Below are 26,035 nucleotides of genomic sequence, written 5' to 3'. Positions count from 1 at the left end.
GCTAATGTTAGCTACCAGCCCACCGGTGGGTCTGTGTGAAAAACTACGCCAGTGAAACACACCAGCACACAGCTTACTGTTAAACGTTAATGTTTTACTGAACCTCAGCTTAACCTTACTCAGCTGGCGCGCTGCTCTTGATTAGCTAGCCTTACCTCCGTTAGCTAGCTTCAGGAGAAGGGAGAGCAGAAATGCGAAAATGTGGCCACTAGCTAGCTACTGTAGTTTATTGACTTGACTTTTAGTGTTAGTTGTTCATTTTATTAACCTGTTGTTAGCTACAGACTCTGTAATGTTCCTAAGAAGAAGTGTTTGGGTCTGGTTTTAAATGACTTTAGCTTATTTCTAGCTGCCGCATCTTAGCTAACGTTAGTTGACTGTTGCACTGCAAAGTAAAGCTGTAATCATCCATACGTGACACTAATGCATTGCTTTTCTAGTGTTGCTGTGATGTTCAGCATTAAAGCCAGTGCACTCCAGCTGTCAGTCATTGCTATTCTGTATTTTTGAAACGCGCTAATATCAGTTCAGTAACTGAGGCTACATCCATGGTGGCCTGTCACGGGATAGAGCTACGTTAAGGCTCTAAGGGGCTTAGCTTTCCTGTGTGATTGTGAACTCAGAGCCAGACTGAGCCGTAGGTTATGAGCCTGCTGCAGTAAACAGAGCCGTGTGTATGGCAGATATGCTTTATCAGGTCGCACCAGCAGTAAAACTCAGTCAGTGAAGTAATGACCTCGCTTGGCTGCTGGCACCACTATAAACAGCCAGGCAGTGTAGAGGGCCTCACTTGCCGCTGGTGCAATGGGATTTTTGCCTTCTTTCTGTACTTAGGCCTCAAAAATGTTTGTCAGAAGGTGTGTTGAAATCCTGAACAGCGTATTCACTGACTTTCTTCTCCGATCAGGTTTCAGTCTCTACAAGTCATTGACAGTTGACAGCAACTAATTTTTCTTTTTACGCCACTGTATCTGCTATACTTTGCTGTTTCTGGTATTATCCTCATAGCTTGGAGGAAGCTGTTGAAATTAGTATTTTCTATGGACTGAGTGTATTTCTGAAGGTGAATTTTAGATCAGTTGACGTGACTGAAGTATGACATGTCTGTATGCTGGCTAGACCATTTAGTGCTTCAAGATCCAGCTGGCTTTTTCCCATTCCACAACTGAGTTAAAGTGGTGTCTCTGAGCTCACATGCAAGCCACTGTGACCACCAGTACAGCTATATTTGCCAGGGAATCAAAGGAGCTTTTGTAGCTTGAATGTCTCAGTGAAAAACTCTGCTGTTTGCAAAACATAGACCTAGAATGTTTGCTCATTATTTAGTTGCATGTTTACCTTCACTTCCACAGATTTCCATGTCTGATTTGTGAGTTTCCAAACAAGATCATCAGGACTGCTCATTGTCCATTACTGATTGTCTGTGGTAAGTCTTAAAGATATATGACATTACTGTTTTAGGGGTGACATAACTGGCAATAAACTTTATGCAAGGCCACAGTGTTGCTCTCCAAGCCTTCTCTTGTAGTGCATTTTCATGTTGAATTGATTTGCTATTGAACAGTTTGAACATGACTGCCCAACCAGGGGCTTACCATCTCCTGGTCGATCATGGGCTGCTATTAGTTTGTTGCTTTCATCCATTCCCTGAGAAAGTATTTACACATCCTGATCCTTGTGTCATAAACACAGTTGGCCAGCCTTTAAAACCCAGCCACTCCCTTCATTCTTTTTTTGTGAGCTCCTTTAAAGTCTGTCCACACACAGTCAAAATAAATCAGCAGAATGCAACTGCAGATTAATTAAAAAGGGTGTTGATGTGCTTTGTCATTTCAACAAAAAGCAGTTTAACTATGCCCTTCACTGGAAAATTGTGTATTCAATATTGTATTTTTGTTGTTAATCCAGTTTCTCTAAAATTTCCTTCATATTTTCCAACTATGATCCCAGTGCAATCAACTGCAGAATAGCTCACCTCAGGCTCAAGGAGAAAGTAGAGCCTCCTATGAAATGTGTCTGATAAATGAGATAAGATTAAGTGTAAAGTAGAGTCACTGTTTTATGTGACGTGTTTTAAAGATGATACCTTGAAAATACAATTTCTGATTTATAAGCTTTCTGTCAGAATTACATATCAACCTTCTGTGTTTTTGTACAGATTGATCTAGGCCGGAGTTTTTGTTGGGTGACCCACACTCCTTCACAGGGGGCCATGGTAAAGTATTGTCAGTTTATAAATGCTTTGGACAGTATCTTCTGTCTGTCACGTGGTCTGGGTGCAGTTTGCTGAATCGGAAACGCAAATGATTTTCACTCAGTCAGCCTTGTTTACCAGGAAGCAGACAGTTACATCAGATACAACACTGTTAAATGTCCTTCAAGGCTGATATCTAAGCAGGGCAGCTTTTGGTTTTCAATGTAGGAATGTATGGTGTGTCATGACATCACCACTGGATTGGATGTGTGCCTTTTGAACTGTGTGTATTTGTGAGCTCCACTGTCTATTAAGATATCTCTTTCAACCACCTTGATTTTTCTTTGCACAATGTTCAGACTAAACTCTACTCCTGACCAAACACAAGCCACAGATTCCTGTTGATCTCCAACAGCACAAGGCCGGACATTTCTTTAAACCACTTTGCCCTCGAGGAGACTCTCTGACTCTGCTTGTATTACCTCGCATTCCCCACTGATAAGCATCCTCTGTGAAATATGCTCATCTTGTCCAAGACTAGTGTGACCTCAAACACTTGGTTTTCACGAAAGCCCACAGACTGCTGGTGAAAACTGGTATTAAATAAAACATGACCTGAATTTGATTTTGCCAACCAAAATTTTGATAGACTCCTGCCTTCTCAATCTTGGATGGATTAATTACCATATCTATTTGCAGTTTTCTGGAGCTGTATGTTACTGTAATACCATGGCTTGCATGTACAAGACATGTTTATAGTAAATTATCCTGGGTTACAAATTACAGTGTGGGAGGGAAGTACAAGCTGTGCAAACCAGCATACATCACTGTCATACTGGTTATATATTACTACAAGGCTTGTGATACTTCTGCCATCTCTAAGTAATGTGAAAGCGAAACATATCGTGCTGTGGCCAGGAAAAACAAGGTAAAGTGAAAGAGAGAAGGTCAAAAGCACACAGATGTTTTGTCCTGCATAAAAAAAATCTAGGGCTGTCCATTACTGGGAGTGTGTTGTTTCATGTACTGGTGAGACAATGAAATACCGTCCACCTGGAGGAATAGTTTTATGTTTTTACAGCTTCTTTGGTTTGTAAGGTTTGTAATAGTCATTGACAGGATTTCACAACTTTGGGAAGCTATTACAACAGCAATTGTTTTAAGTTGTATTGAAGTTAGCAGCTGAAATGCGGTGTTCATGTTACCAGGAATATTCCAGTGCTGGATTACAATGTATTGCAGAAAAAACTGAACCACTTCCAATTTTTGTTTTCACACAAAAGTGCCTCATTTTGCTGGAGACATTTGTGGTGACAGTAAATGTTTTTTTTTTTTTTTTTTTTGTCTTTTTTTTCTTTTTCAGCAGTGAACTCTGTGTAAATGGTCTAAAAACTACTGCCAAGATGGTCTTTTCAAGGCCTTTAACCCGACCCCCAGCCTAATTGTGCACAACAACTTTTTGGTTGAAGTGGTGAATGCATGTATGTGAGTGTGTGAAAGGAGCAGGGTGTTTGAGAAGGAATATTCATTCAGCCTTCCTGTTCAAACATTTCAAAAACCATAGTTCAACCAGAAAACTAACAAAAATATGTGACTGGAAGAAGGTTATGGTTGTTTAAGTTGATACTCTTTCAGTAAATAGTTGAGCCTTTTCTTTACAGGAGGAGGAGGGGCAGCAGAGCTTGGAGTGTATCCAGGCCAATCAAATCTTCCCCAAGAAGTCCCCTGTCCTGGAAGAGGAAAATATGCAGGTGAGGAAGCACTGCCCCCACTACTTATCTTGTAGTTAAAAAACAATTAACCAGTTATGTACAGTCTCGCCACTGTAATCACTTACATAACCACCTTCAAGCTAACTTCACTTTTAGTTTTTTACATTTTATGTAAAAAACTCATTATTAATGAGAAGACTCAACAAGGTTTTTTTTTTTTTGCATAAAAGATGTGAACCAAAAATACAAATGTGAAATCCCTGGGTTCTATAATAAGATCAATAGTTGGTTATGGGGAAATGTTCTTCTCATGGAAAAGGTGTAAAATCTGAAACAGTCATAGTTTTTATTTTGCTTGTCTGTTATGCCTGACTACTTGTTGATACAATTTGCATTATAGTCATGATGATCACATCTAGTGTAAAGTCAATCATATCACAGCCCTGTGTGTGTAACATCATCACTGCTGATCTATGTGCTGCTGCAGCTAGTTTGAAATGTTTTATCTCCTGCTGTTGCTAGGTGCCCTTTCCTGAGCTACATGGGGAGTTCACAGAGTATGTGGGCAGAGCAGAGGATGCTATCATCGCAATGTCCAACTACCGCCTACACATCAAGTTTAAAGAGTCCGTTGTCAATGTAAGTATTTTGAAAACTGACTGATGAACGTCAGGGTCAGATATGATGAGAGAAAGCCTCACACAGTTTCACATGATCAAATAAGGAACTACATTGTCTCTACATGCAGTGTGAAGGTTTTAATGTTTTGTGAATGGATAGAGCTAGTGCCATTCTGCCAGCACTGTAGTGACCAGGCCATTCAGAGCTGATTTGCACTGACAGCAGTGCTGCGTGACTCTTCATCACCTCTTGTTTTTACACTCGCCTGCCCGCTCTGCTTTCTCTTCGCACTTGCCGTTGCTATGGTTGCAGTGGTTCCAGAGGGGATGCATAACAGTCGCACCCTCTCTCTCTGTCTCTTTTCTCTGTGAAGGAGACTAGCTTTGTGAACAACTTGTGGTCACAAAGCCCTCACCTGCTTTTGCAGAGATGTTTACTGCACTGTTTTCTTATTTTAAGAAGTTTTTATACTTCTCCCACTGGAATGTCTCCAATAAATTTAGAAAAGAATGACTTTTTACAACCTAGAGTCACATCCCATATAAAAAATAGCAGTACTAAACCACTCGCTTCAGTCTATACTCTGTTATATGTGGTGTAATATCTCTCAAAATTTTGTTTCATGCAATTCTAAATATTTTTTAATCTCAAAATTGAAGTGTCTGCTTTAATTTGTTGATTAAACCATAAAAGGAATATGATGTATTCAGTTTGCCAAGCTGCTCTGATGCTGACACATGAGAGCAGAAATGTTGTGCAATGACAAATCATGTGCTGCAGAGAATCACTTTTGCTTGTTTCACATCCTTATCTTTAAAATGATCATCAACTGTGGGTATATACTGGTGCACTTAATAGTTTAACGGATGAGTCTGGTGACATTCCACAATTTTCTTATTGTCAACATACTCCATGAAAAGACCAAAACCAACAATGAATTAATCCTAAGTATTTTTGTGTTCTACAAAACCTACTGAAACATGAGACACTGTTGCAGGTGGGGGTGACATGCTCCTTCATTCTCCTGAACATGGGCAGCGTAGAGTATTTAGTCAGTCCCACATGCAACATCCTGCTACTGAAAGTACACACAACTGATCAGATTTATGCTACTGTTTATGTTTTCATTGATTTAAATGAAACCACTCACTTTTAGCAAAAACAGTCTTGTTGAACAGAAAAAAACATATAAGTATATAAGTTGCATTTCTAATTATACTAATTATAGTCTAAATTAGCCTATGAAGAACGTAGACAAGACTTAACAACAAGCAGAAGTACATTATGATATTCATTCATCCATGTTAAGTAACATTAAACAACTGCGCCAACATAGGGGTGTGGGGCGATGAAACAGCGTCTCCTCCTCCTCTCTCTGGTTGCATCACCCCAAACCTTTTCACCTGCAGACTTTATTACCTGCACTTTGAAGTGTGTGAAATGTTTTTACAATATTATTTTCAATTGAGTCCAGAGTGCCATCTTACGCTAGTGACTACTCGACAAAATGAGTGTAAATGTACACATAAAAGTTGCTTCATTGTATAAGTCGCAGGACAAGCCAAAGAAGTAAAAGTGCAACTTACAGTCTGGAAACTATGGTAATTCATAAATGATTGTTTAGTTGGTTGAAGTTTCATATGTATAGAATTCGCCCCGCAGTTCTTGGGAGTGTATTCATCTGAATATTTCCTTTTGCTACTGGCCAGTCACGTGTTGCTGGGCTTTAATGGACCTTGATGAATCTCTGGTTCCTGGCTCACAAACCACCTCAGTATTCTCACTTCACACGGAGCCGGCGTTCACCTCACGCTTATTTGGACGGGTTGACGAGGCATCTGCATCACATGGCAGAGCTGTCAGAGCTCACAAATCAGGGGTGGGAGGTGCTGGAATAGATCGAGAGGCTGTTAACAAGCTGCCCAGGAATTTTGATGGTAGGCAGATTAGGGACGTAGATTAGAGGGAAGGAATTAAGTTGCAGCAGCTAAACATCCGGAATGCGGTGCGATGGCAGTCTGGCACAGACAGAAAATAGTTACAAGTTGATGCATCACTTTCGTTATTGTTCTGTGTGTTTTATTTCGGATAGAGCTGTTGTTGTGAGGTGTCAGTAAGTACCCAGCAGAATTGCACGGTGTGAAGTGGGTGACTTGACTGTGTAATTTGTGTGTGCCTGTCTGTTAACCAACTGGTGCTTAGAGGAATAGAATCCTGCTTGTTCATCGTGTTTAACACCAGGTGCTGAATTGAAATAGATCTGGTGGAAAAAAAATCTGTGTGGGGAAAAAAATCTTTCCACACAAAGCATTCAAGCTGCCAACCTTTTAATACCTCAACAGAATCTCCATTAAGCAATAACCCTGTCATTGTATTTCATGTAATGGGGGCTTGATCTGCTGTTGACTGGCTGTCGATCATGCATGGCTCTGGTTTGTGTATCAACAGCAGCTTGAGGCACACCTTTAATGAAAACCTACTACACTGGTGAAACGGGCTACATTAATTAAAAGACCTTATTTAGAAGAATTGTAGATATTTCCCTTCAGTATTCAAAAGTATGTTCTTAAGTCATAAGCACATGAGACATCTGTACTTCAAATTGTATTTGCCTATAAAAGAAAAGACTGTAGCTCTGGGAAATGCAGATACAAGATCATCAAGATCTAGTACTGAGTGCCTTTGTTGTCCTATATGCAAATTTAAGAGGGTTTAAAAATGAATTAAAATACAATGGACAAGTCACACAGGTGACTTGTGTATTTTTAGCACAAGTGGTTTGGTTTATATAATTACATATAAGAAATAAAAATGTAAAGTTGCAGCACATATGTCTGATTCTTGGCATGAAGGCATTACTCTGTGGGCTACCACTAATCAGCTGCAGTCTTGCATACTACTTGTACTGACTGCATGTGTCTGGTTGATATATTCTGGATGTACAATATTTCCCACTGCAAGATTAATGTTGAGCATGTGTTGTCAAGTTTACTGGCAGCAAGGATGATATCCCTTCTGTTTTTCACTCTGCAGGTCCCTCTTCAGCTTATAGAGAGCATGGAGTGTCGGGATATGTTCCAGCTTCATGTCACCTGTAAGGACTGCAAAGTTGTCAGGTATGACCAGAGATGTACCTCTGGCATTCCAGCTGTTAACTCTTTTTGCTGAAGACTTTTCCCATCACAGGCCACAGTCAAATATGTGTAGGTAAAAAAAATACATGTCATGTTCCCTGCACTAAACAGTTACCAGATCAGTTTATTAATCCAGTTCTTTGCGCTGCGCACATGTTATTTTTCACTTAGAATAACTATCGTTTTGTGTTTCAAAAAATTCTGCCAAATGTTTAACATATAATAATCCTTTAAGCAAGTCACCTTTGGCATGAATGGTGACACCCAAAGGAGAGTAGTGCTCATTATTTGGACCTGTTTTTCCAGGTAACAAAATGCTGGCAAACCGATTTAAAATCTTCAGCTTATGAACAAGGAGTTAAAGATGATCAAAGCTTTAGTACACTGGAGTATTTAATAGCATTAACAGCATTCTGAGAGCTGCTGACATGAAAGCATCCATGATGAACACATATAGACACGAAACTCGCAATGAACCTGTGAGTAAGGTTAAGCATACCTGATATATAACAATGATTCATATTTCAAGGTTGATTCTGAAGCATCTGTATTGTCGATATTAATGCTGAAAGGTTGTTCAGCACCCCCTGGTTCCATCACAATACTTTGTAACCTGACATAGGTGTAAAAGAGGCTTTTGTGTTTCCTAGGTGTCAGTTCTCCACCTTTGAGCAGTGTCAGGAATGGTTGAAACGCCTGAATGTAGTAGTGCGCCCTCCCTCTCGTCTGGAGGACCTCTTCTCCTTTGCCTTCCATGCCTGGTGCATGGATGTGTACGCCGGGGAGAAGGAGCAGCATGGTGAACTGTGCAGGCCAGGTGCTGTAATGTCTCTGACCAGTCCTCCCATAACCCCAGCAGAACCTCGGTCTTATCGGACATCTCCTCTTTCTAGGTGAGCATGTAACGTCCTGGTTTAAGAATGAAGTGGAAAGAATGGGCTTTGACACTCAAAATGCCTGGAGGATATCTGACATCAACAGCAAATTCAGGTAAAGCACCTTTCATTCAGAATACATAACCTGCTGCCGTGTTGACTTCCATCACTCCCAGCTAGAGGACAGAGCCGTCTTTTGCTTTTATTGGCGTACACCACGTCAGTGTGTGTGTGTTAGACACTGGGAGGTTGTGTTGTTGTAATCCACTGGTGCTGCGCCCTGGGCAGATAAGGGCCCAACCCAGGATTAGGTGTCTGTAGACAGAGACTTTTGTTGAGCCATCACAGCCCTGTGGTGCACCCTCCCTCTCTCTCCCTCTCCATGTTTAGCTGTTTCTCTGCCCTTCTGCTCTGTCAGGCTTTGCCCCAGTTATCCTCAGCAGCTCCTGGTGCCTGCCTGGATCACTGACAAGGAGTTGGAAAATGTGGCAGCCTTCCGCTCCTGGAAGAGATTTCCTGCTGTGGTTTATAGGTTGGTGTGTGTGTTTGTTTTTGTTTTTTTTTTGTTTTGTTTTTTTTTCTCTTCTTTTTGAGCTCTTTACACCAGAAGGTTAACTTCAGTAACTAACTTTACTGCCCCTCAGAAATGACAAAATGCAGTGCTGATGTTCTGCTTTTTTGTTTGTGAAAGGGGTTACATAATCTCCAAACAATGTCTTAAATAATAACAGCTCTGTATCAGTGCCACTGTGGACAGAGTTTCCTTTGCCTATGAAAACCAGAACATACAGCTCATTAGTAATGGATAATGTTTATTGGACTACATTGGTGTATTTGCATATATTCATACTGTGTCAACATCACTAAAACCAACTAAGTTAACCAGTGACATGCAGTGCGTCAGTGCTTCAGTAAATTGTGGTTGCCCTATTTAATGAACAGGGCTCAAGAGCCCTTACACTTTGTGTTTGGAAAACTCCTCCGACCGGAAATGGCAAATCAAATTTGCATGACTGTGACAACACCTGAAAAGAGACAAAATTTTGCTTTGCTGTCTGTAAAATTACTAAAATTACTAAAACCAGCAGCTTCCAAACTTTTAGTTAAACTGGTTAGAGTTTTTATTGGTCTGCCTACTTCTATATCAGGATTTTTGGACTTTAGGTGAGACCAAATGTGCAAGTTGGGCTTTAGGAAATGTTCATTCATTCAGGAAATTTTCATGTCTGACATTTTATATCCTGAGCAATTAACTGATGAATCGAAAGTAATTGCTAGATTAATAGTAAATAACAGTGGACTCACTGTGTTTTTAGGCACCTGAGCACAGGGGCTGTGATCGCTCGCTGTGGCCAGCCAGAGGTCAGCTGGTGGGGCTGGAGGAACGCTGATGACGAGCATCTGGTTCAGTCCATAGCCAAAGCCTGCGCTGTGGACAGCAGCTCCCACAAACACCTTCTCAATGGAAACTACACCAATGGATCAGACCTGCCTGATACTGACTTTGGTAAGAGCTACATTCACCCGCTCACTCACTCACCGATGTGTAGTATTCACCCAAACCCAAATACACAGTTAACACACACCAACACACAGACAGGCAATTTTCTCCATCATGTGGTCTTGCTATCTGTATGTTGTGCAATATAATCCCTCAGGGCTTGCCTGCAACAGAATTACATATACACACACACACACACACACACACACACACACACACACACACACACATACACATTTTATGTCAGACAGATTTGATGGATGCGTCTGCATGCTACATAGTCACATCTTGATGAATTATTTGGACTTTTTGATCATAATAATGATTTCAACCATATGTCGCAGCTCTAGTTTCATACAACTTTGCTGTGTTTTGTGTCTGTATCAGAATCGTCCATGACCAACAGCTCAGAGGTGGAGACATTGGCCATTCAACCCCATAAGTTGCTGATCCTGGATGCCAGGTCCTATGCTGCTGCTGTTGCCAACAGGGCCAAAGGGGGAGGCTGTGAATGCCCAGGTAGGTCTTCTCAGCTCAGTCCCTGGTTGCATGCAGAATTAGGTCACTGTGTGCTGTGGATTCAGCAGCTCAATTAACTACAAATGTGACTGTTCTCTGTGCTAAAAGTAAAACCGCCACCAATTTTTGGTTGCTCATTTTTAATTCAACCATTGTTTTCCTCCTGTTCCAGAGTACTATCCCAACTGTGAGGTGGTGTTTATGGGCATGGCCAACATCCACTCTATTCGCAAGAGTTTCCAATCTCTGCGTTTCCTCTGCACTCAGATGCCTGATCCAGCCAAGTAAGTTTTTATGCCTCTAGCTCTGCTTCCAGCTTCCTCTGCAAGCACAAACTATTAAACCCAAAGTGCTTAAGCTTTGTTGTAGAAACTGTAGGTAACTAGTAATCACAGCTGTGTTTTGGCCTTAGCCATACATCTGTGCCTAATTTAGAAAATATGGCTGAACCCCAAGTGGAGGATCTCATTCCATGTGCACATCCAGACTCTTGCCTCAGTGGTGTGTAGTTGAATTACACTGACTTTTGTTGAAAGTGTTTAGAAGATCAAATCAGAAGACAAAAACAGCTTCTGAAAAATCTTTCTAACCCTGGCTCCTCAGATCGTACAATTCATGTTATTTGTGAGTTTTATTGTATGTGCGCAAACTTTATGCTTAAGCAACAGAAAAGTAATCAAACCTTTATTATTATACACTACTATAGTGACTGTGATTGCTGCTGAACTAGATTTCAAAGTAAGAAAAAGAACGTGTAAGTCTGTCTCTACCCAACCCCATAGTGCTGGAATTATAATCCAGATAAGACAAGTGAAACATTTACTCATAATTGAAGTAGGTCAAGATGGATGCTTGTTTCACTATGGTCATGCAAGATTTTGAAATATGACATGATTGTTATTCAACAGGCAGAGCCATTTTTGACATTTGACCCAACACCTGGATTTTATAGCTGCGTTAATTCATCAGTGGTCAATAGGGGACATGGAAACAACCTTTTCATGAGTGAAGTTATTGGTACTGTCTTAGCAAACATCCACCTACTTATACATCATGTGGAAAATGCGCAGTCAATCATTTAGAATTGTGCCTCTGTCACTTCACAAATGCAGATGTTGCGTATTTAGCCCCTCTTTTTATCTCCACCATCCTTTGAGACAAAGCTCTTTAGATGCTAAATCTTTCACTGTGTGCATGAGTTAGTTGCTAACTTTATCTGTCTGCAGTTTGGTCTTGAGCAGGTAGAGTACAATGGTTTGTTTGCATTGGCTGCTTAAAAACAACAAAGTTGCTGAAATACATTAAGTTAATGTTATGTATTTGTCTTTATGTGGCCTTTACCTAGTGTCTTAGGAATATCAGGTCCTCAGATTCTTTTAATTTTTTTGTTATTGTGTTTTGCTCTGTTGCTGTCTGTGTGCCCGTAGCTGGCTTTCTGCACTAGAGAGCACAAAGTGGCTGCAGCACCTGTCCCTTCTGCTGAAGGCGGCGCTGCTGGTGGTCAATGCCGTGGACAGAGACCACAGGCCCGTCCTGGTGCACTGCTCTGATGGCTGGGACCGTACGCCTCAGATTGTTGCTTTATCCAAGCTGCTGCTGGATCCTTACTATCGTACCATTGAGGTGAAAACTACCATTTCTTTAGTACCGTTGTCGGCCCTGGCCTTTCTTAGCATTGTTTTTGTTTTTTGACATTTGGGTAAGATAATGTTTTGTTTTGTTTTTTACTGTTAGAAGAACTGTAAGATCTTGTCTTGTTTGGTGCAGGGCTTCCAGGTTCTGGTGGAAACTGAGTGGCTGGATTTTGGCCATAAGTTTGCTGACCGCTGCGGCCATGGAGAAAACTCTGAGGATCTGAATGAGCGCTGCCCCGTCTTCCTGCAGTGGTTGGACTGTGTTCACCAGCTGCAGAGGCAGTTCCCATGCTCCTTCGAGTTTAATGAGGCCTTTCTGGTGTGTACTGGTGGTGGAAATCAAAAACTACAGTTGCAAAGTCCTCTTCTTATATCCTGAGATTAGGCATTGCAGAAGGTTGTCATTTACAGAAGTGCTTCTGTTTCAAGTATGCTCTCGATCAGTTTACAGTCAAGATACTGACATGTAGTTACTGTCTGAGTCTGTTCACAAGTCATACTAGAAAACTTCTGTCATCTTTGCTCTTATCATACCTGAAGTGCGCATACAGGCCTGGGCATGTCAATTTGTGTGTGTCTGCAGGTGAAGCTGGTGCAACACACCTACTCCTGTCTGTTCGGCACCTTCCTGTGTAACAGCGGCAAGGAGAGGGAGGACCGCCACATTCAGGAGAGGACCTGCTCAGTCTGGTCACTGCTGAGACCAGCTAACCGCACACTGAGGAACATGCTGTACTCCTCGCACTCCGAGACTGTACGTCCACTCTCTAAGTGTTCTGCCTTGAGTCTGATTCTGTTTTTTCTAGGTTTGCATTACACGTTTACTTTTACTTAGATGAAACCTAATTAAAATGAAAGAATTCAACAAAGCCAGTACAAAAATATTGATGAAGCCTGGTGAAATCTTACAATCTAATCCTGCACTACTGCTCATTAAAGCATTCAGAGGCATAATGGTAAAGATGAGCCCTTGGGCTTTGTATTTCATAACATCTCTTTAAATTTATTGTTAATTATGATGTTATCAAGTGTGATTTAAGCGTCTCTTTGCCACCCTTTCCTAGAATTGCATTTTTGTGGTTACTTTTGTTTTGCTGCTTGCATTTCTGTGTGTGGCTGTCACGGCCAAAACTGTTCTCCACTTAACATAAAAATCATATTCTGCATTGAGATGTTTTTCTCTGCTCTTACTCAGATATACTCATAGCCATTATTTTCAAAACATAAGGATTTGTTACTGTAGTATTTTGCTGTTGTTAGTTAATATGTCTCAAGTTAAATTTGCAGCTGTATTTGCAGGTTCTCCACCCAGTGTGTCACGTGCGTAATCTGATGCTGTGGACTGCGGTCTACCTGCCCAGCTCCTCCCCCACCACCCCCTCTGATGATTCATGCGCCCCCTATCCTGTGCCTGGTGCCAACCCAGAGGATGCGCCCCTGGGCAGGTGAGCCTGGCGCGCTGGCACCCGACCCCCCCCCTCTTCCTTTGCCATGTAAGATAAACCTAGGTTGAGAACTCCCAAAGCTGGGGAGGCCTGGCTTTCTATCGTGTCTGCTTAGATGCTTTCCTCTGCTCTGGCCCTTGCAGTCACAGATATATTTTAATGCTCTGTTTATCTCCTCTCTCATGTTAGTCTGATTATTATCAAAGAACTCCAGGAAGTTGTTTAATTTTATTGTTGGCATAGTTTGTGCTAGTGCTAAGTTAAAGTCTGAATGCTTCTCTCGACACTGTGCTGCATTTCTTGTTCTGATGAGGCTGACATGAGATTGATTTGTTAGTTAAGTATTTTGTGCTAATTCTGTGAGTAGCTTCTGATTGAATTATAGGGTGTCAGATGCAGTGGGCCATGGTTAGGTTATTAAATGCTATTATTGTCTCTAATTTGTCTCTTGTTTCTTGTCCAGACGCTCGAAGACTCGCTCCTTCGACAACTTGCCTAGTGCATGTGAGTTGGGAAACTCTCTGGCCCCTAACCGCCGCTCCAGTGACCCGAGTCTCAATGAGAAGTGGCAGGACCACCGGCGTTCTCTGGAGCTGAACATGGCAGTGGGGCCTGAGGGAGGGGGGAACCAGGATCAGGAGGTTCTGCCTAATGGAGTGGGGCCTTACCCAGATGGAATGGACTCAGAGCTGGATGACAGTCCGCAGCCCCAGGGCTCACACACTGAGCTTGGACAGGGAGTCTCTGTGAGTCCAGCATCAAGTGGAGACGAGACAGAAGAGGCAGAGCTGTCTGTGGCAGTAGGCGTGGCCGAGGGCCAAATGGAGAACATTCTTCAAGAAGCCACGAAGGAAGAGGCAGGAATAGATCAGAAAGAGGGAAGTGCTGCTGTCACTCATGTCTTTAACACTGTGGACACAGTGGACACAGTGGACACAGATGTAGCGAAAGATGCAAGAGTTGAGGTGGAGAGTGAGTGTGTTAAGATGGATGGGACTGAGATGCACAAAGAAGTGTTTGATAATTGCCACCATCCAGAAAATGGTGTAATGCAGGCTGAAGATGATGGTGCATCTCTCCCTTTGCCCACGCAGAAGGCAGAGGAGCTGGATCAACAGGATGTCGAATACTCTCGTGTACTAGAGGAGCATGCCCATGAAGCCAGTGTGTCCAGCTCAGCTGAACCAGAGCAGCCTACAGCCCATAGAACTATACCTAACGGCTCTGTCAACAGGTCCCCTGAAGAGCCAGGTGTGGATCAGGAGCATTGCCCTGAATCTGACAAGGATGTCTCTGAACTGGTGGAGCAGGTGGATAAGAGGACCTCCCTAATGGAAAGCTCCACAGAGACTTTAACTGAAGAGGCCTGCAGCCGGTTGGAGCTCCCAGCACATCAACCTGTTTGTCAGAGCCGTCAGCCCTGCATTGATGGCAGGAGCCATCCACCCTGCTCCAGGAAGGAGAAGGGCCTTGAGACAGTAGAACATGGCGTTATCAGAACTTTAAATGGGGGCACCAAGCGACCCACTATCAGTGCCTTTCAGTCTGGGAGTGCTGACCTAAGCAGGGATGGACTTTGTAACGGAGACAGCTTTGATGGGGAGCCGTGTGGAGGTCCTCATTGGGCCAAAGGGAATGGGGAGCGGGCCCCTCTGAGTCGACAGATGTCCCTAGTAAGCTGTAACTCCCTAATCCTCCACCCACGGAGCAGCTGCTCACAGCACCGCTGGGGCCACACCTTGTTGGGCCGGGCCACCATCAGCCCGGAGCAGCCTTCCCGCAGCCACCTGGACGACGACGGCCTGACGCTGCACACAGACGCCATCCAACAGAGGCTAAGACAGATTGAGGCGGGACACCAGATAGAGGTGGAGACTTTGAAGAAGCAGGTGCAGGAGCTGTGGAGCCGCCTGGAGAATCAGCAGCACATCAGCTCCCACAGAATCAATGGAGATGTGGGAGACGAGGTGGTAAGACACTGTGACAGGAAACTGACCTGTTTGCCACTTACATGTAACTTTTAATCTATAACTGGATGCTGGATGGATTCCTTAATGTTTACTGGTTAAAGTGAGCTTTATTCTGTGTACTCCTTCCTGCAGACCTCAATGACAGATTCAGAGTACAACCTGGACCCCAACTGTTTGTCGCGCTGCAGCACTGAGCTCTTCTCTGAGACCAGCTGGGAGCAGGTGGATAAGCAGGACACTGAGGTGGGCAGCTCGGACAGCCTGTAGATTTCTATTAGCTGTCAACGCAATGGCTGTTTATGATTTATGCTCTTCACAGCAGTTGCTTTGCACTGTATTTTCTGATTTTTTTTAATTTACTTTGGCTTGTTGTGCAACTTAAACAGTGGAAGGCATTTATCTGTGGTAATATAGTCATTTTGTGACTGGCACTTGTGACAATTGAAGATAATGTACCACAGAAAAAGTAAAAACATTTATGTTCACACTAAACTCTAACTCCTAGTGTAACACAAGTGAAAATGCTGCCCAAAATAAAGAGCTATACTGCAGACTTCAAAGTGCAGGTAGTAAGGTCTGCAGCTGAAACACAGTTTGGAGTGAGTGTCGGTATTCAGACAACACAAGAGAGGAGGAGGATGCACTTTCACGTTTACGCAGATGTTGGGACAGTTGTTTAACGTTACCTGACAGATGAATGAATTTCGTAATGCACATCTGCTTGTTGTTATGCTTAGCCTACGTTCTTCATAGTAAGGCTGAACGATTAATTGCATTTGCAGTTAAATCGCGATTTGAAAAAACGCAATTTTGATCAAACGTTTAGCAGGCTGCAGAGGAAGAATAAAGTTGGCAGCTACACTACAACTCAATCTGTTAAACAATGACTTCAGCATCGACAGAACCTGACACTGTGGAAACTGCTTTAGTGTCAAAGAGGAGCAGTACGTCCGTTGTATGGAACATTTTGGTTTTAAAAAAGAAGATGCTCCAGGTATTGTGCAAAACCTGCCCTGCTAAGGTTGCTACCTCACGGGGCAATACTACTAACATGATTCAGCATTTACAAAAACATCACAAAGTACTGTATGATAGTTGCATGGAAAAAATGCCGACCACCAGTGTGTTAAATAAGCCAAATACCACCAGACAGGGATCACTTACCAAAACGTTTGAAAGCGTAACTCCATATGAACGCACTTCAAAGCGGAGTGCATCGCGAAAGATATGATGCCCCTAGGTATGGTGACCAAGCCTGGGTTCACTGCTTTAATAAATACACTGGATAAGCCATAATCCACACGTTTACGTTTATTACAGTGGTAAAGCCACAAATTAGTTTTTTATATTTCTTCAATATACACTTTAGTTTGTGTGATTTGTTACTGACTTTTATATTAATGTTTACTCCAGGTTTATGTTCATTTGTTTATTTTTGTTGTAAGTTTTACATGCTTACAAGGCTGGAAGTTCAACAAAATCAGTCATTATAGTACTAATGTGATTGTAGCTGATAAATAAAAATTTAATTTATATCAATTCTTACATCACAGGATTTCATTGTAACATATAGGCCTGGTCTACAGAAAAGAACATTTATGTTTAATCTATCTAAATATTGTTTTGTTCATACTTCAATGATTTATTGCTTTTCATTGTTGAAAAATACAGAACACAAAAAAGCTTTGAAAAAATAATCACATTGTAAATCGCAATATTGGTAAAAAAAAATCGCAATTAAATTATTTTCCAAAGTCGTTCAGCCCTACTTCATAGGCTAATTTACACTATAATTAGAAATACAACTTATACACCGAGGCACTTATGTATGTTTTTTTTCCTCTTCAATAAGACTTTTTAGCTAACAGCAACTAATATTCCGGTGCAATCAGAACATCCAGTCCAGAAAGTACCATAAACATTCAGGAGCTGTTAAGTGACGTTACTCTGTACATTACAGGTGACTCGCTGGTACCCTGACCATTTGGCGGCACATTGTTATGGCTGTGAGAGCAGGTTCTGGCTCGCCACCAGGAAGCATCACTGCAGGTAATTTAAGGGTTATAGGCTGTAGAAGTCACTATCGCTGTCGTCGACCACTTCTGTGTCTGACTGATGTTTAGACACATCTGGACTCTGGCTAGGTTCAGCTGAGGTTTTGCAGTTCACACATGACATCAGAAGGAGTCTTGTATTGATCTTGCGTGAGCATGTTTGATGAGGTTTATCTTCTAGCCTTCCATCTTCTTTTACCCAGCACTAACTGACTTTCACAAGTTAGAATAGTCAGCTTCACTGACAACAAATTATTTAAATATAACATGATGAAACCATTGCCTGCCCTCCATAGAAGAGACATCACTCTATGAGACCATTGACTGCAGACAGACTGTTTTTGTAGCTCAACAAATCAACAAGTTCAGTAAAGTATTGCATTTCCACAGACTTACCAGACTGGACCTCAAGCTAGGCCAGTTGCCAGCTGTAGTAAACAGAAATGCACTTCTCATTAATTCAAAACTTGGCTGGTGTTAGGTCAGTAGATTAATTTATTTTGTTGGCTGTGGTTCTCAGATAGACCTGTAGAATAAAGGGCCAGATAGAGGAGCGCTCAAAGTCTCGACGTCTGGGAGTGTCAGGATCTCTTTTGGTGCTTTGCAGCAGACGAATTTTGGTGTGTTGTATAATTCTGTCTTAGATGGTGGTATTTCCTCTGCTGTTATCACTTCCTCATGTTAGTGCAGTTGGATCAGGACAGCATGTATTTTTTGAGGTTCCAATGTGGTCTGAAGAGTTTGTTGTAAACAGTAATCCATAGTTGTTTCACCTCTGGATTGAAAACAGAAAGCACTGTAGCTGTCTGACAGCTCTGATTATCTTAGATTTAGCTTTAGTAAAGCCGACACACATCATCAGCAGAGTGTGTTACAGTATGTTAAGATTTCTCCACTGTTCAGGCTCTTCTTATCCATTGTCTGCCCCTCTCCTCCTCTACAGTGGCAGGGAGCCTGTCCAGGAGGTCTGGTGAGATCCGGCTCCCCTGTCCCCCTCCTCCTTCCTAATCCACCCTTTAAACCTGGCATCACCTCACCTCCATCCTCCTAATCCTTATCCCTCCCTCTCTATTCCTTCCCCTCCTCACTCGCTGCATCTGGTTGTGTTTTAGTTGTCAGCAAATTCCTGGGGAAATCCCTCTTCATTCTGAGATGTATTGACTTGAATGTGTGTCCTGAAGCGCCAGTGTGTTTGCATTTAGCGGTTTTAAATTGCTGTGCACGGTGCTGTCAGTGAGCCAGCTGTGTTTGGTCGAGAGCTGCTTGTTATCTGAAAAATTCTAATCTCTTGGGAAAAAAAAACTGTGGATTTCCTCAACCCTCTTCCTGCCATAGCTCCACATCAGCACCCCACCCTCAGCACACACCCTGGCAGCATGCTGCCCCAAACCAGCCCCCTGCATCTCACCTGCCAGCAGCACCGCATGGTCCTGAAGGCCACTCAGTCCACCTGCTGGTGTAAGAGGCTGGGAAATTAGAATTAGATGTTTTTTTTCTGCTCAGGGTGAGTACAGGCAGGTAGAATAGACCACTGTGTGTGTAAATGTCAGCATGGCCTTACATCTGAATCTGAGCATGGGTATCTGAAGTGTGACCTGCCTTCCTGTCAAGTGATGGTAACTTGTGTTTTTAATGGGCTGAATAATCAAGTTGGCACCGCTGAGTGTTAGAGCACCTCTGTAACCTGGCATGTAGTGAAACCTCATAGCAGAGATAACTGTAAACAAGAGCTGTGTGCAAAAGAGAGGTCTTCACAGGTCCAGCATTTTGGACCCAGTCTGGAACAGACCCAATGGACAAAACCTGAAACCAATTTGCTTAAGTTACATTTTTAAAAACCAACCCAATCTGAATAGACCTGAGGATAACCAGACTTGATCCACCGTGCAGTCAGGCCGAACAGAGTAAACGCAAACAATGGTGTATGAGTGCAAACAGTTAACGAGCAGTCACAGAGGAAAAGAGGAGCATAATAAGAATGAACCAAATGTAACTTAAAATCATTTGTTATCAAAAGTTATCAAAATCTAATATATATATATATATATATATATATATATATATATACATATACATACACACAGTGAGGGAAAAGAGTATTTGATCCCCTGCTGATTTTGTACGTTTGCCCACTGACCCTTGAAATGATCAGTCTATAATTTTAATGGTAGGTTTATTTGAACATTGAGAGACAGAATAAGAACAAAAAAATCCAGAAAAACGCATTTCAAAAAAGTTATAAATTGATTTGCATTTTAGTGAAATAAGTATTTGACCCCATATCACTCGGCAAGATTTCTGGCTCCTATAGGAGTGCTCCTATTCTCACCTTGTTACCTGTATAAAAGGCACCTGTCCACAGAAGCAATCAGATTCCAAACTCTCCACCGTGGCCAAGACCAAAAAGCTGCCCAGACAAAGCTGTCAGGAACAAGATTGAAGACCTACACAAGGCTCGAATGGGCTACAAGACCATTGCCAAGCAGCTTGGTGAGAAGGTGACAACAGTTGGTGCAATTATTCGCAAATAGAAGAAACATAAAATAACTGTCAATCTCTCTCAGTCTGGGGCTCCATGCAAGATCTCACCTCGTGGTTTCAATGATCATGAGAACGGTCAGGAATCAGCCCAGAACTACATGGGAGGATCTTGTCAATGATCTCAAGGCAGCTGGGACCATAGTCACCAAGAAAACAATTGGTAATACACTATGCCGTGAAGGACTGAAATCCTGCAGCGCCTGCAAGGTCCCCATGCTCAAAAAAGCACATGTACAGGCCCGTCTGAAGTTTGCCAGTGAACATCTGAATGATTCAGAGGAGAACTGGGTAAAAGTTTTGTGGTCAGATGAGACCAAAATAGAGCTCTTCAACTCAACCCGCCGTGTTTGGAGGAAGAGGAATGCTGCCTATGACCCCAAGAACACCATCCCCACCGTCAAACATGGAGGTTAAATCATTATGCTCTGAGAGTGTTTTTCTGCTAAGGGGACAGGACAAATGCACCGCATCACAGGGACGATGAATGGGGTCATGTACCATCAAATCTTGGGTGAGAACCTTCTTCCTTCAGCCAGGGCATTGAAAATGGGCTGTGGATGGGTATTCCAGCATGACAATGACCCAAAACACATGGCCAAGGCAACAAAGGAGTGGCTCAAGAAGAAGCATATTAAGGTCCTGGAGTGGCCAAGCCAGTCTCCAGACCTTAATCCCATAGAAAATCTGTGGAGGGATCTGAAGGTTCGAGTTGCCAAACATCAGCCTCGAAACCTTAATGACTTGGAGAGGATCTGCAAAGAGGAGTGGGCCAGAATCCCTCCTGAGATGTGTGCAAACCTGGTGGCCAAGTACAAGTGACCTATATGGATTGCCAACAAGGGTTTTGCCACCAAGTACTAACTCATGCTTTGCGAAGGGGTCAAATGCTTATTTCACTCATTAAAATGCAAATCAATTTATAACTTTTTTGAAATGCATTTTTCTGGATTTTGTTGTTATTCTGTCTCTGTGTTCAAATAAACCGACCATTAAAATGAAGATATAGCAGCATAAGTCCTGCAGGCTACAGATTTACTCAGGTTCAGTTCCATTAGTAACATGAGACCCTCTCTGACCTGACTATAGACTGGGGACAATTTGTACCTAGGAAATTTGGATCCCAGGTCGGGTCTTGGTTCCTCAGGACTGAATGGACCTGTGAAAACCTCAAGTGCAAAGCTCAGGATGAGCCATTCAATTGTTAGTTCTAGCTCCTGCTTTACTCCTCTTTTATCATGCGTCATCACTTTCGAGTCATACACAACAAATGCAAGGCAAAAACAAAAACTAATTACAGCACATTGGTCTGACCACAGCAGACACATTTTCAGTCCTGATCTTCAGAGGTGAACCCACTAATGCAGCATAGCCTGACTAACTTGGTTCTTCACAGCTGAGTAACCCACCTACAACATATTCAAATGAAATTCTTCCAACTCCTCTCACAATCCAGATTAAACTGCAGAGATGGAAATGGATCCAGAAATCAGTGTTTTCTTTACATTAGCCCTGATTCTGACCCTGTAGGCTCAGGTACCAGGCTCAGGTACCAGTCCTTATTCAGTAGTAATGCATTATGCAAGCTTTTACTTTGGATTCATACATTTTAGTATTCACTCACAAAATGTCATCAACTTACATGTTTTCTGGTTCCATAATATTAGTAGCAGTCAGATACTTGTTTGGATATTAATGTGTTCACCCAAGATATGTTCATTTATGAAGTCTAGTTGAAAACTCTTGAAAAAGGATTAAGATGGTTGAACTAAGCTAACTCATTTCCTCATTTGAAGATCAGGGCCCTGGTTTAAAGACAGCAGAGCTGAGTTATGAGTAAATCTGAAAAAGGAGATCAGAAAAGGAGACGCATGGTAAGAGTAGGTGTAAGGAGGCTCTGTCTGAGAGTCCAGCTATGACCGGTCTGTGTTCCTCCTGCAGGAACTGCGGTAACGTGTTCTGTGCCAGCTGTTGTGACCAGAAGATCCCAGTGCCAAGCCAGCAGCTGTTTGAGCCCAGCCGCGTCTGTAAGACCTGCTACAGTAGCCTCCAGCTCGGCTCGGCTCCACTGGACCTGGAGCTGGAGAAACCCATCGCAGCCAGCTCCAATTGAAGCGCCGCGGATTGGGACCAGGAGGGAGACTGCCAGCCGCTGACATAGGCGCACTGCTGAAGAAGAGCACAGGAGCTACACAGAATGTCCCGTGTGTGTGTGTGGGTGTGTGTGTGCGCGCAGCAGATATGGAATTTAATGTGTAAATACAGAGGATGATGTGGCAGAGGAACTGGACGATGCTTCGGTGAGATGTGGTGGGTGGTGAGCCACACTGAGTCTATGTGGCAGTGATGGGACTGCGCCCCAAGGCCAGAGAAGCAAAAATGGGCATCCTGGTACCTTGGAGCAGGCAGGCGGAGGTCGTCTCTGTGTTGCTGAAGTCATTTGAACAGCTTTGGTCCCCTCTACCATTCCACCGCTCATCTACACTGCTCTTCAGGTCCCATCCTGGACTACTACTTTCCTCTGCAGGGTGCAACAGCATAGTGACATGGAAACATCTTGTGGCAATCATGAGACAGTCCGTCAGCATCAGAAATGTCTAGATTGTGATCTGCACAAATGTTTAAGTAAAATCTTAAAGGGTCAGTTCACCTAAATTACCAAAAACAGAATATTTCCTCACCTGCTTCTAGTGGCATGTGATAAGGTCCTGAGGTCTCATCTGAGATTTCTGCTGCCACAATGCAGAGGAGATGACTATTGGTTGAGTTTCCCTTTAAAACTGTAACATTTCTTTCCTGAAACAATGTCACCCTTATATCTGTACTTGCCTAAAATTCAGCACATTGGGTAAATGGACCCTTTTAAAAAAACTTTTGGCTGAATCTCAGCTCAGCATATGTGCTTGCTTTTGTTTTGCTGAGCTTTTAGCAGCTTTTCACACTGAAAGAAAAAAAAAAACAAACAAAAGAAACTACTTCAATACTTCAGATTGACGCTGTGATGAGATTCAGCCCAGAGTGCAAACAGGATTTTTAAAAGCCCACCTTTGTGATTATGTACAATTTGAAGACATTGAAATAGTTTTTCTTGCTCAAAGTACCACACTTCTTTTAAATACCTTATTAGAATAATTAGCCATGAGTCTTAAAACAAGACGTTATAAGTTAGTGAACTATAGGAAACAGCCGCTCAGATCTGCTCCCTGATGGACTGTTACTATTCGTCTGCCGGGACTGTGAACTGATGTACTGTGGTGCTGTCAGTTTGTGTCGGCGTGTGAGCTGCAGGTTGTATGGTCTCAACACAGCCTGACTGACTGTGTAATTTCTCCTGCTAGCCATACCTTCATGCCCTTCACTCACAGCAGCCCCCCTTTACCCAGCAGGCACTGGAAGCTGGATGTCTTGCTCACTTTTCAGCTCTCTGGGGGAAATCATAGATGACAGGGTGAATTTGACTCATTTAAATTTTTGTGCTCCTTTTCAAAAGACGGCATGTTTTAATTTCTGTCATTTCTTCATATTTGAGAAGCAGCAGCCGCCTATGACATCACTGATTTCCTCTGTGATTGGCTGGCACAGGAGAAGAGCAGCAGCAGCAGAAAGGGCTCTTAGTGTTTTCCTGAAAGTTTGTAACTCCAAATGAAATCTGAGACGCCCACTCTGCCTCACACCTACTCACTGAGCTCCTTGCACACACAGACACACACACACACATTTTGTAAAATAAATGAATAAACTAATATATTCAGATACCTATATAGCATTTAAGAAAGTGTATAGAATCCTTGAATAGTGGCTCACTTAGTCACCAAAAAGTTTTTTATTTCTTTGTTTTGTTATGGTGTTAATTGCAGAAAACTACCTATATTTTGCAACCTGTTGGAGGTAACAGGTGTTTTTTTTAAATAGAGAGCAGGATGTCCTGTTTTGATGCTGCAGTGGTTTCCCTTTGATTTTATTTATTAAGGTTCTGTTGTTGAATTGCTGTTTTCAAACCCAGACAATTCAAATTGCCACAGGATAATCAGTGTTTGAGATGGGCTAAGCGGTGGTTGTGACCCGAGGCGATGACGGCCCTCCATTGAGCATGTCTGTAGCCAATGAGACATCTATGCACTGAGAGAACCGTGGTCAAAAACAAACAGCCTGATCCCAAAACAAAATCCCCGACTCTCACGTAAACAGTACTCCATTCAAGCCCACCTAAACACACTACCTCTACTTTGTGCACACACTCGTTCATGAACACATTCACACTGAGCTTGTAGTTGCTGAGTGACTTTTGCTTTCCAGATTTGTCATCAGTAATGGCCTTTGTTGTTGTTTTCCCCCTTAGTCATCTGGAGCATTAAAGACTGCAGACTTCGATTTGAATGCTTATCTTCTTGTTGAGACTGCCGGTCTGTTATTCCTCCTGACAGCACAGCCCTTGCTTCAGTTAGCAGTTGGCCAGTATATGTGACAGCAGAGGTTTGACTATGAGAGGAAATGTATGAATTGGCCTGCATTTAATCATACTGCAGCTGTATCTCTGATGGTGTGTGTTCCTGTTGGACTTAAGTGTGGTGGTTGAAGTGTGCAGGTAGTTGAAGTGTGCAGTGGAGCCACAGTTCAAGGTGGGCAGAGCGACAACAGGCCTGAAGTGTTTGTTTATCTCTCTGCCCTCCTTTGGAAGTGGTTTCATTCAACTGCTCCACCTTTGGTCTTTTAATTAGAATTGGGTGGAATTGTCTGCCCCTCATAAATTACTTTATAATTCCTGTACATTAAATATTTACAAAAACACTTCAAACAGGTAATACCATGGCAACAGCAATGAGGTGTTAGCTGTCCAAACAATTTTTTTTTTAATATCGGTTCACTTTGGTATGGTGCTATGGTAAAACAGCAAATTAAAGTATAACCTATTGGCAGATGACCTAATCATGCTCATCCCAAACATATGTATCTTTGTCCTAAATGTTGACTATCAAAGGTCAACACAGCTTAATTTGGTCTTAGGTCAGAGCTCTTTCACCTACAGACACAAAATGGCCGACAGCATGAACTCTTACCCTTTTTTTTTTCCCCACCACCATCTCAGGCATGTGGGGCACCAGGTTTATCTTTTTCAACAATCCATGAATGTGAATTGTCTTTTTTTTTTTTTAAAAAAAAAAAAAAAAAAGGCTATTTTTTGCACATAACATTAAGTAGACACTGCCATGGAGCGGGTCAGAATGAAGCTGAAAGTATGCTGTGCTTTTCAGTATTGTAACAAGCGTGATAGTTAATGGTTCTGTTTGTGGGAGGGCAGGGTAATGTGGGAAACAGGGCACCAGAACACACACATTGCCAGGATGATCCCTTGCTGTGTTTTTGTTTTGTTTTTTGTTTTTTCCTTCCCAAGAAGTTTTCTTGGTCTGCATATGTTGTAATTTTCTTCACTCACACTGACATGCTCTATCAGAGGCATCACTGCAACGGCCCAGTAGTCACTTTACGCGAGTGTGTGTGTGTGTGTGTGTGTGTGTGCGCGCGCGCATGTGTGTGTGTATGTCTCTTGGTGGAGACTGGTGCCAAGCAGTTTTATTACGGGTCTCTCACAAAGGGATCACTTGTGCTTTCATTTAATTTTCCTCCTTTCCCTTCTGTTTGATAAGCACTTTGAACCTTCTCATGTCTGTCAGAGGAGTGTGTAGCTGTACATAGCAATTTCCTGTAACAAGTGCTCCTTGTTTAGTCTGAATATTTTGTTTTGTTGGATTTACTTTAAAAAGAGCATTACATTGTTGTAGAATTCAAGGACAAAATAAAGTAGATCAGCCTACTGTGTTGTCTGCTAGCAGCACCTAA

At 42.4% G+C, this 26,035-nt stretch overlaps 1 protein-coding gene across 25 annotated transcripts in view; it reads left to right on the top strand.

Moving 5' to 3' along the window:
• Positions 1 to 26,035, top strand: part of mtmr3 (myotubularin related protein 3) — a 39,709-nt gene that overhangs the window by 311 nt on the left and 13,363 nt on the right. For 3 of the 25 annotated variants that reach the window (XR_003296467.2, XM_033325350.1, XM_026321002.2), the window contains exons 2-19: positions 1,353 to 1,426; positions 2,159 to 2,215; positions 3,856 to 3,945; positions 4,429 to 4,545; positions 6,620 to 6,640; positions 7,561 to 7,643; positions 8,312 to 8,478; positions 8,555 to 8,651; positions 8,955 to 9,068; positions 9,853 to 10,043; positions 10,425 to 10,556; positions 10,729 to 10,840; positions 11,984 to 12,179; positions 12,324 to 12,509; positions 12,774 to 12,944; positions 13,490 to 13,635; positions 14,099 to 15,605; positions 15,738 to 15,848. Coding sequence is in view for 21 of the 25 variants with exons in the window: in XM_033325350.1 (XP_033181241.1) it covers positions 2,213 to 2,215; positions 3,856 to 3,945; positions 4,429 to 4,545; positions 6,620 to 6,640; positions 7,561 to 7,643; positions 8,312 to 8,478; positions 8,555 to 8,651; positions 8,955 to 9,068; positions 9,853 to 10,043; positions 10,425 to 10,556; positions 10,729 to 10,840; positions 11,984 to 12,179; positions 12,324 to 12,509; positions 12,774 to 12,944; positions 13,490 to 13,635; positions 14,099 to 15,605; positions 15,738 to 15,848 (3,444 nt within the window). In the remaining 4 variants the exon portion in view is untranslated. Of the gene's footprint in view, positions 1 to 1,352; positions 1,427 to 2,158; positions 2,216 to 3,855; positions 3,946 to 4,428; positions 4,546 to 6,619; positions 6,641 to 7,560; positions 7,644 to 8,311; positions 8,479 to 8,554; positions 8,652 to 8,954; positions 9,069 to 9,852; positions 10,044 to 10,424; positions 10,557 to 10,728; positions 10,841 to 11,983; positions 12,180 to 12,323; positions 12,510 to 12,773; positions 12,945 to 13,489; positions 13,636 to 14,098; positions 15,606 to 15,737; positions 15,849 to 17,565; positions 17,655 to 18,602; positions 18,630 to 18,771; positions 19,164 to 22,138; positions 26,010 to 26,035 lie in introns of those variants that run through there. The other 22 variants (XR_003296465.2, XM_026320997.2, XR_003296466.2 and 19 more) reach the window with 20 other exon arrangements.

The sequence above is a fragment of the Mastacembelus armatus genome, chromosome 9, assembly GCF_900324485.2.
Source record: "Mastacembelus armatus chromosome 9, fMasArm1.2, whole genome shotgun sequence".
Classification (NCBI taxonomy): Eukaryota; Metazoa; Chordata; class Actinopteri; order Synbranchiformes; family Mastacembelidae; genus Mastacembelus; species Mastacembelus armatus.
This window is presented reverse-complemented; position numbering and strand designations above follow the sequence as displayed.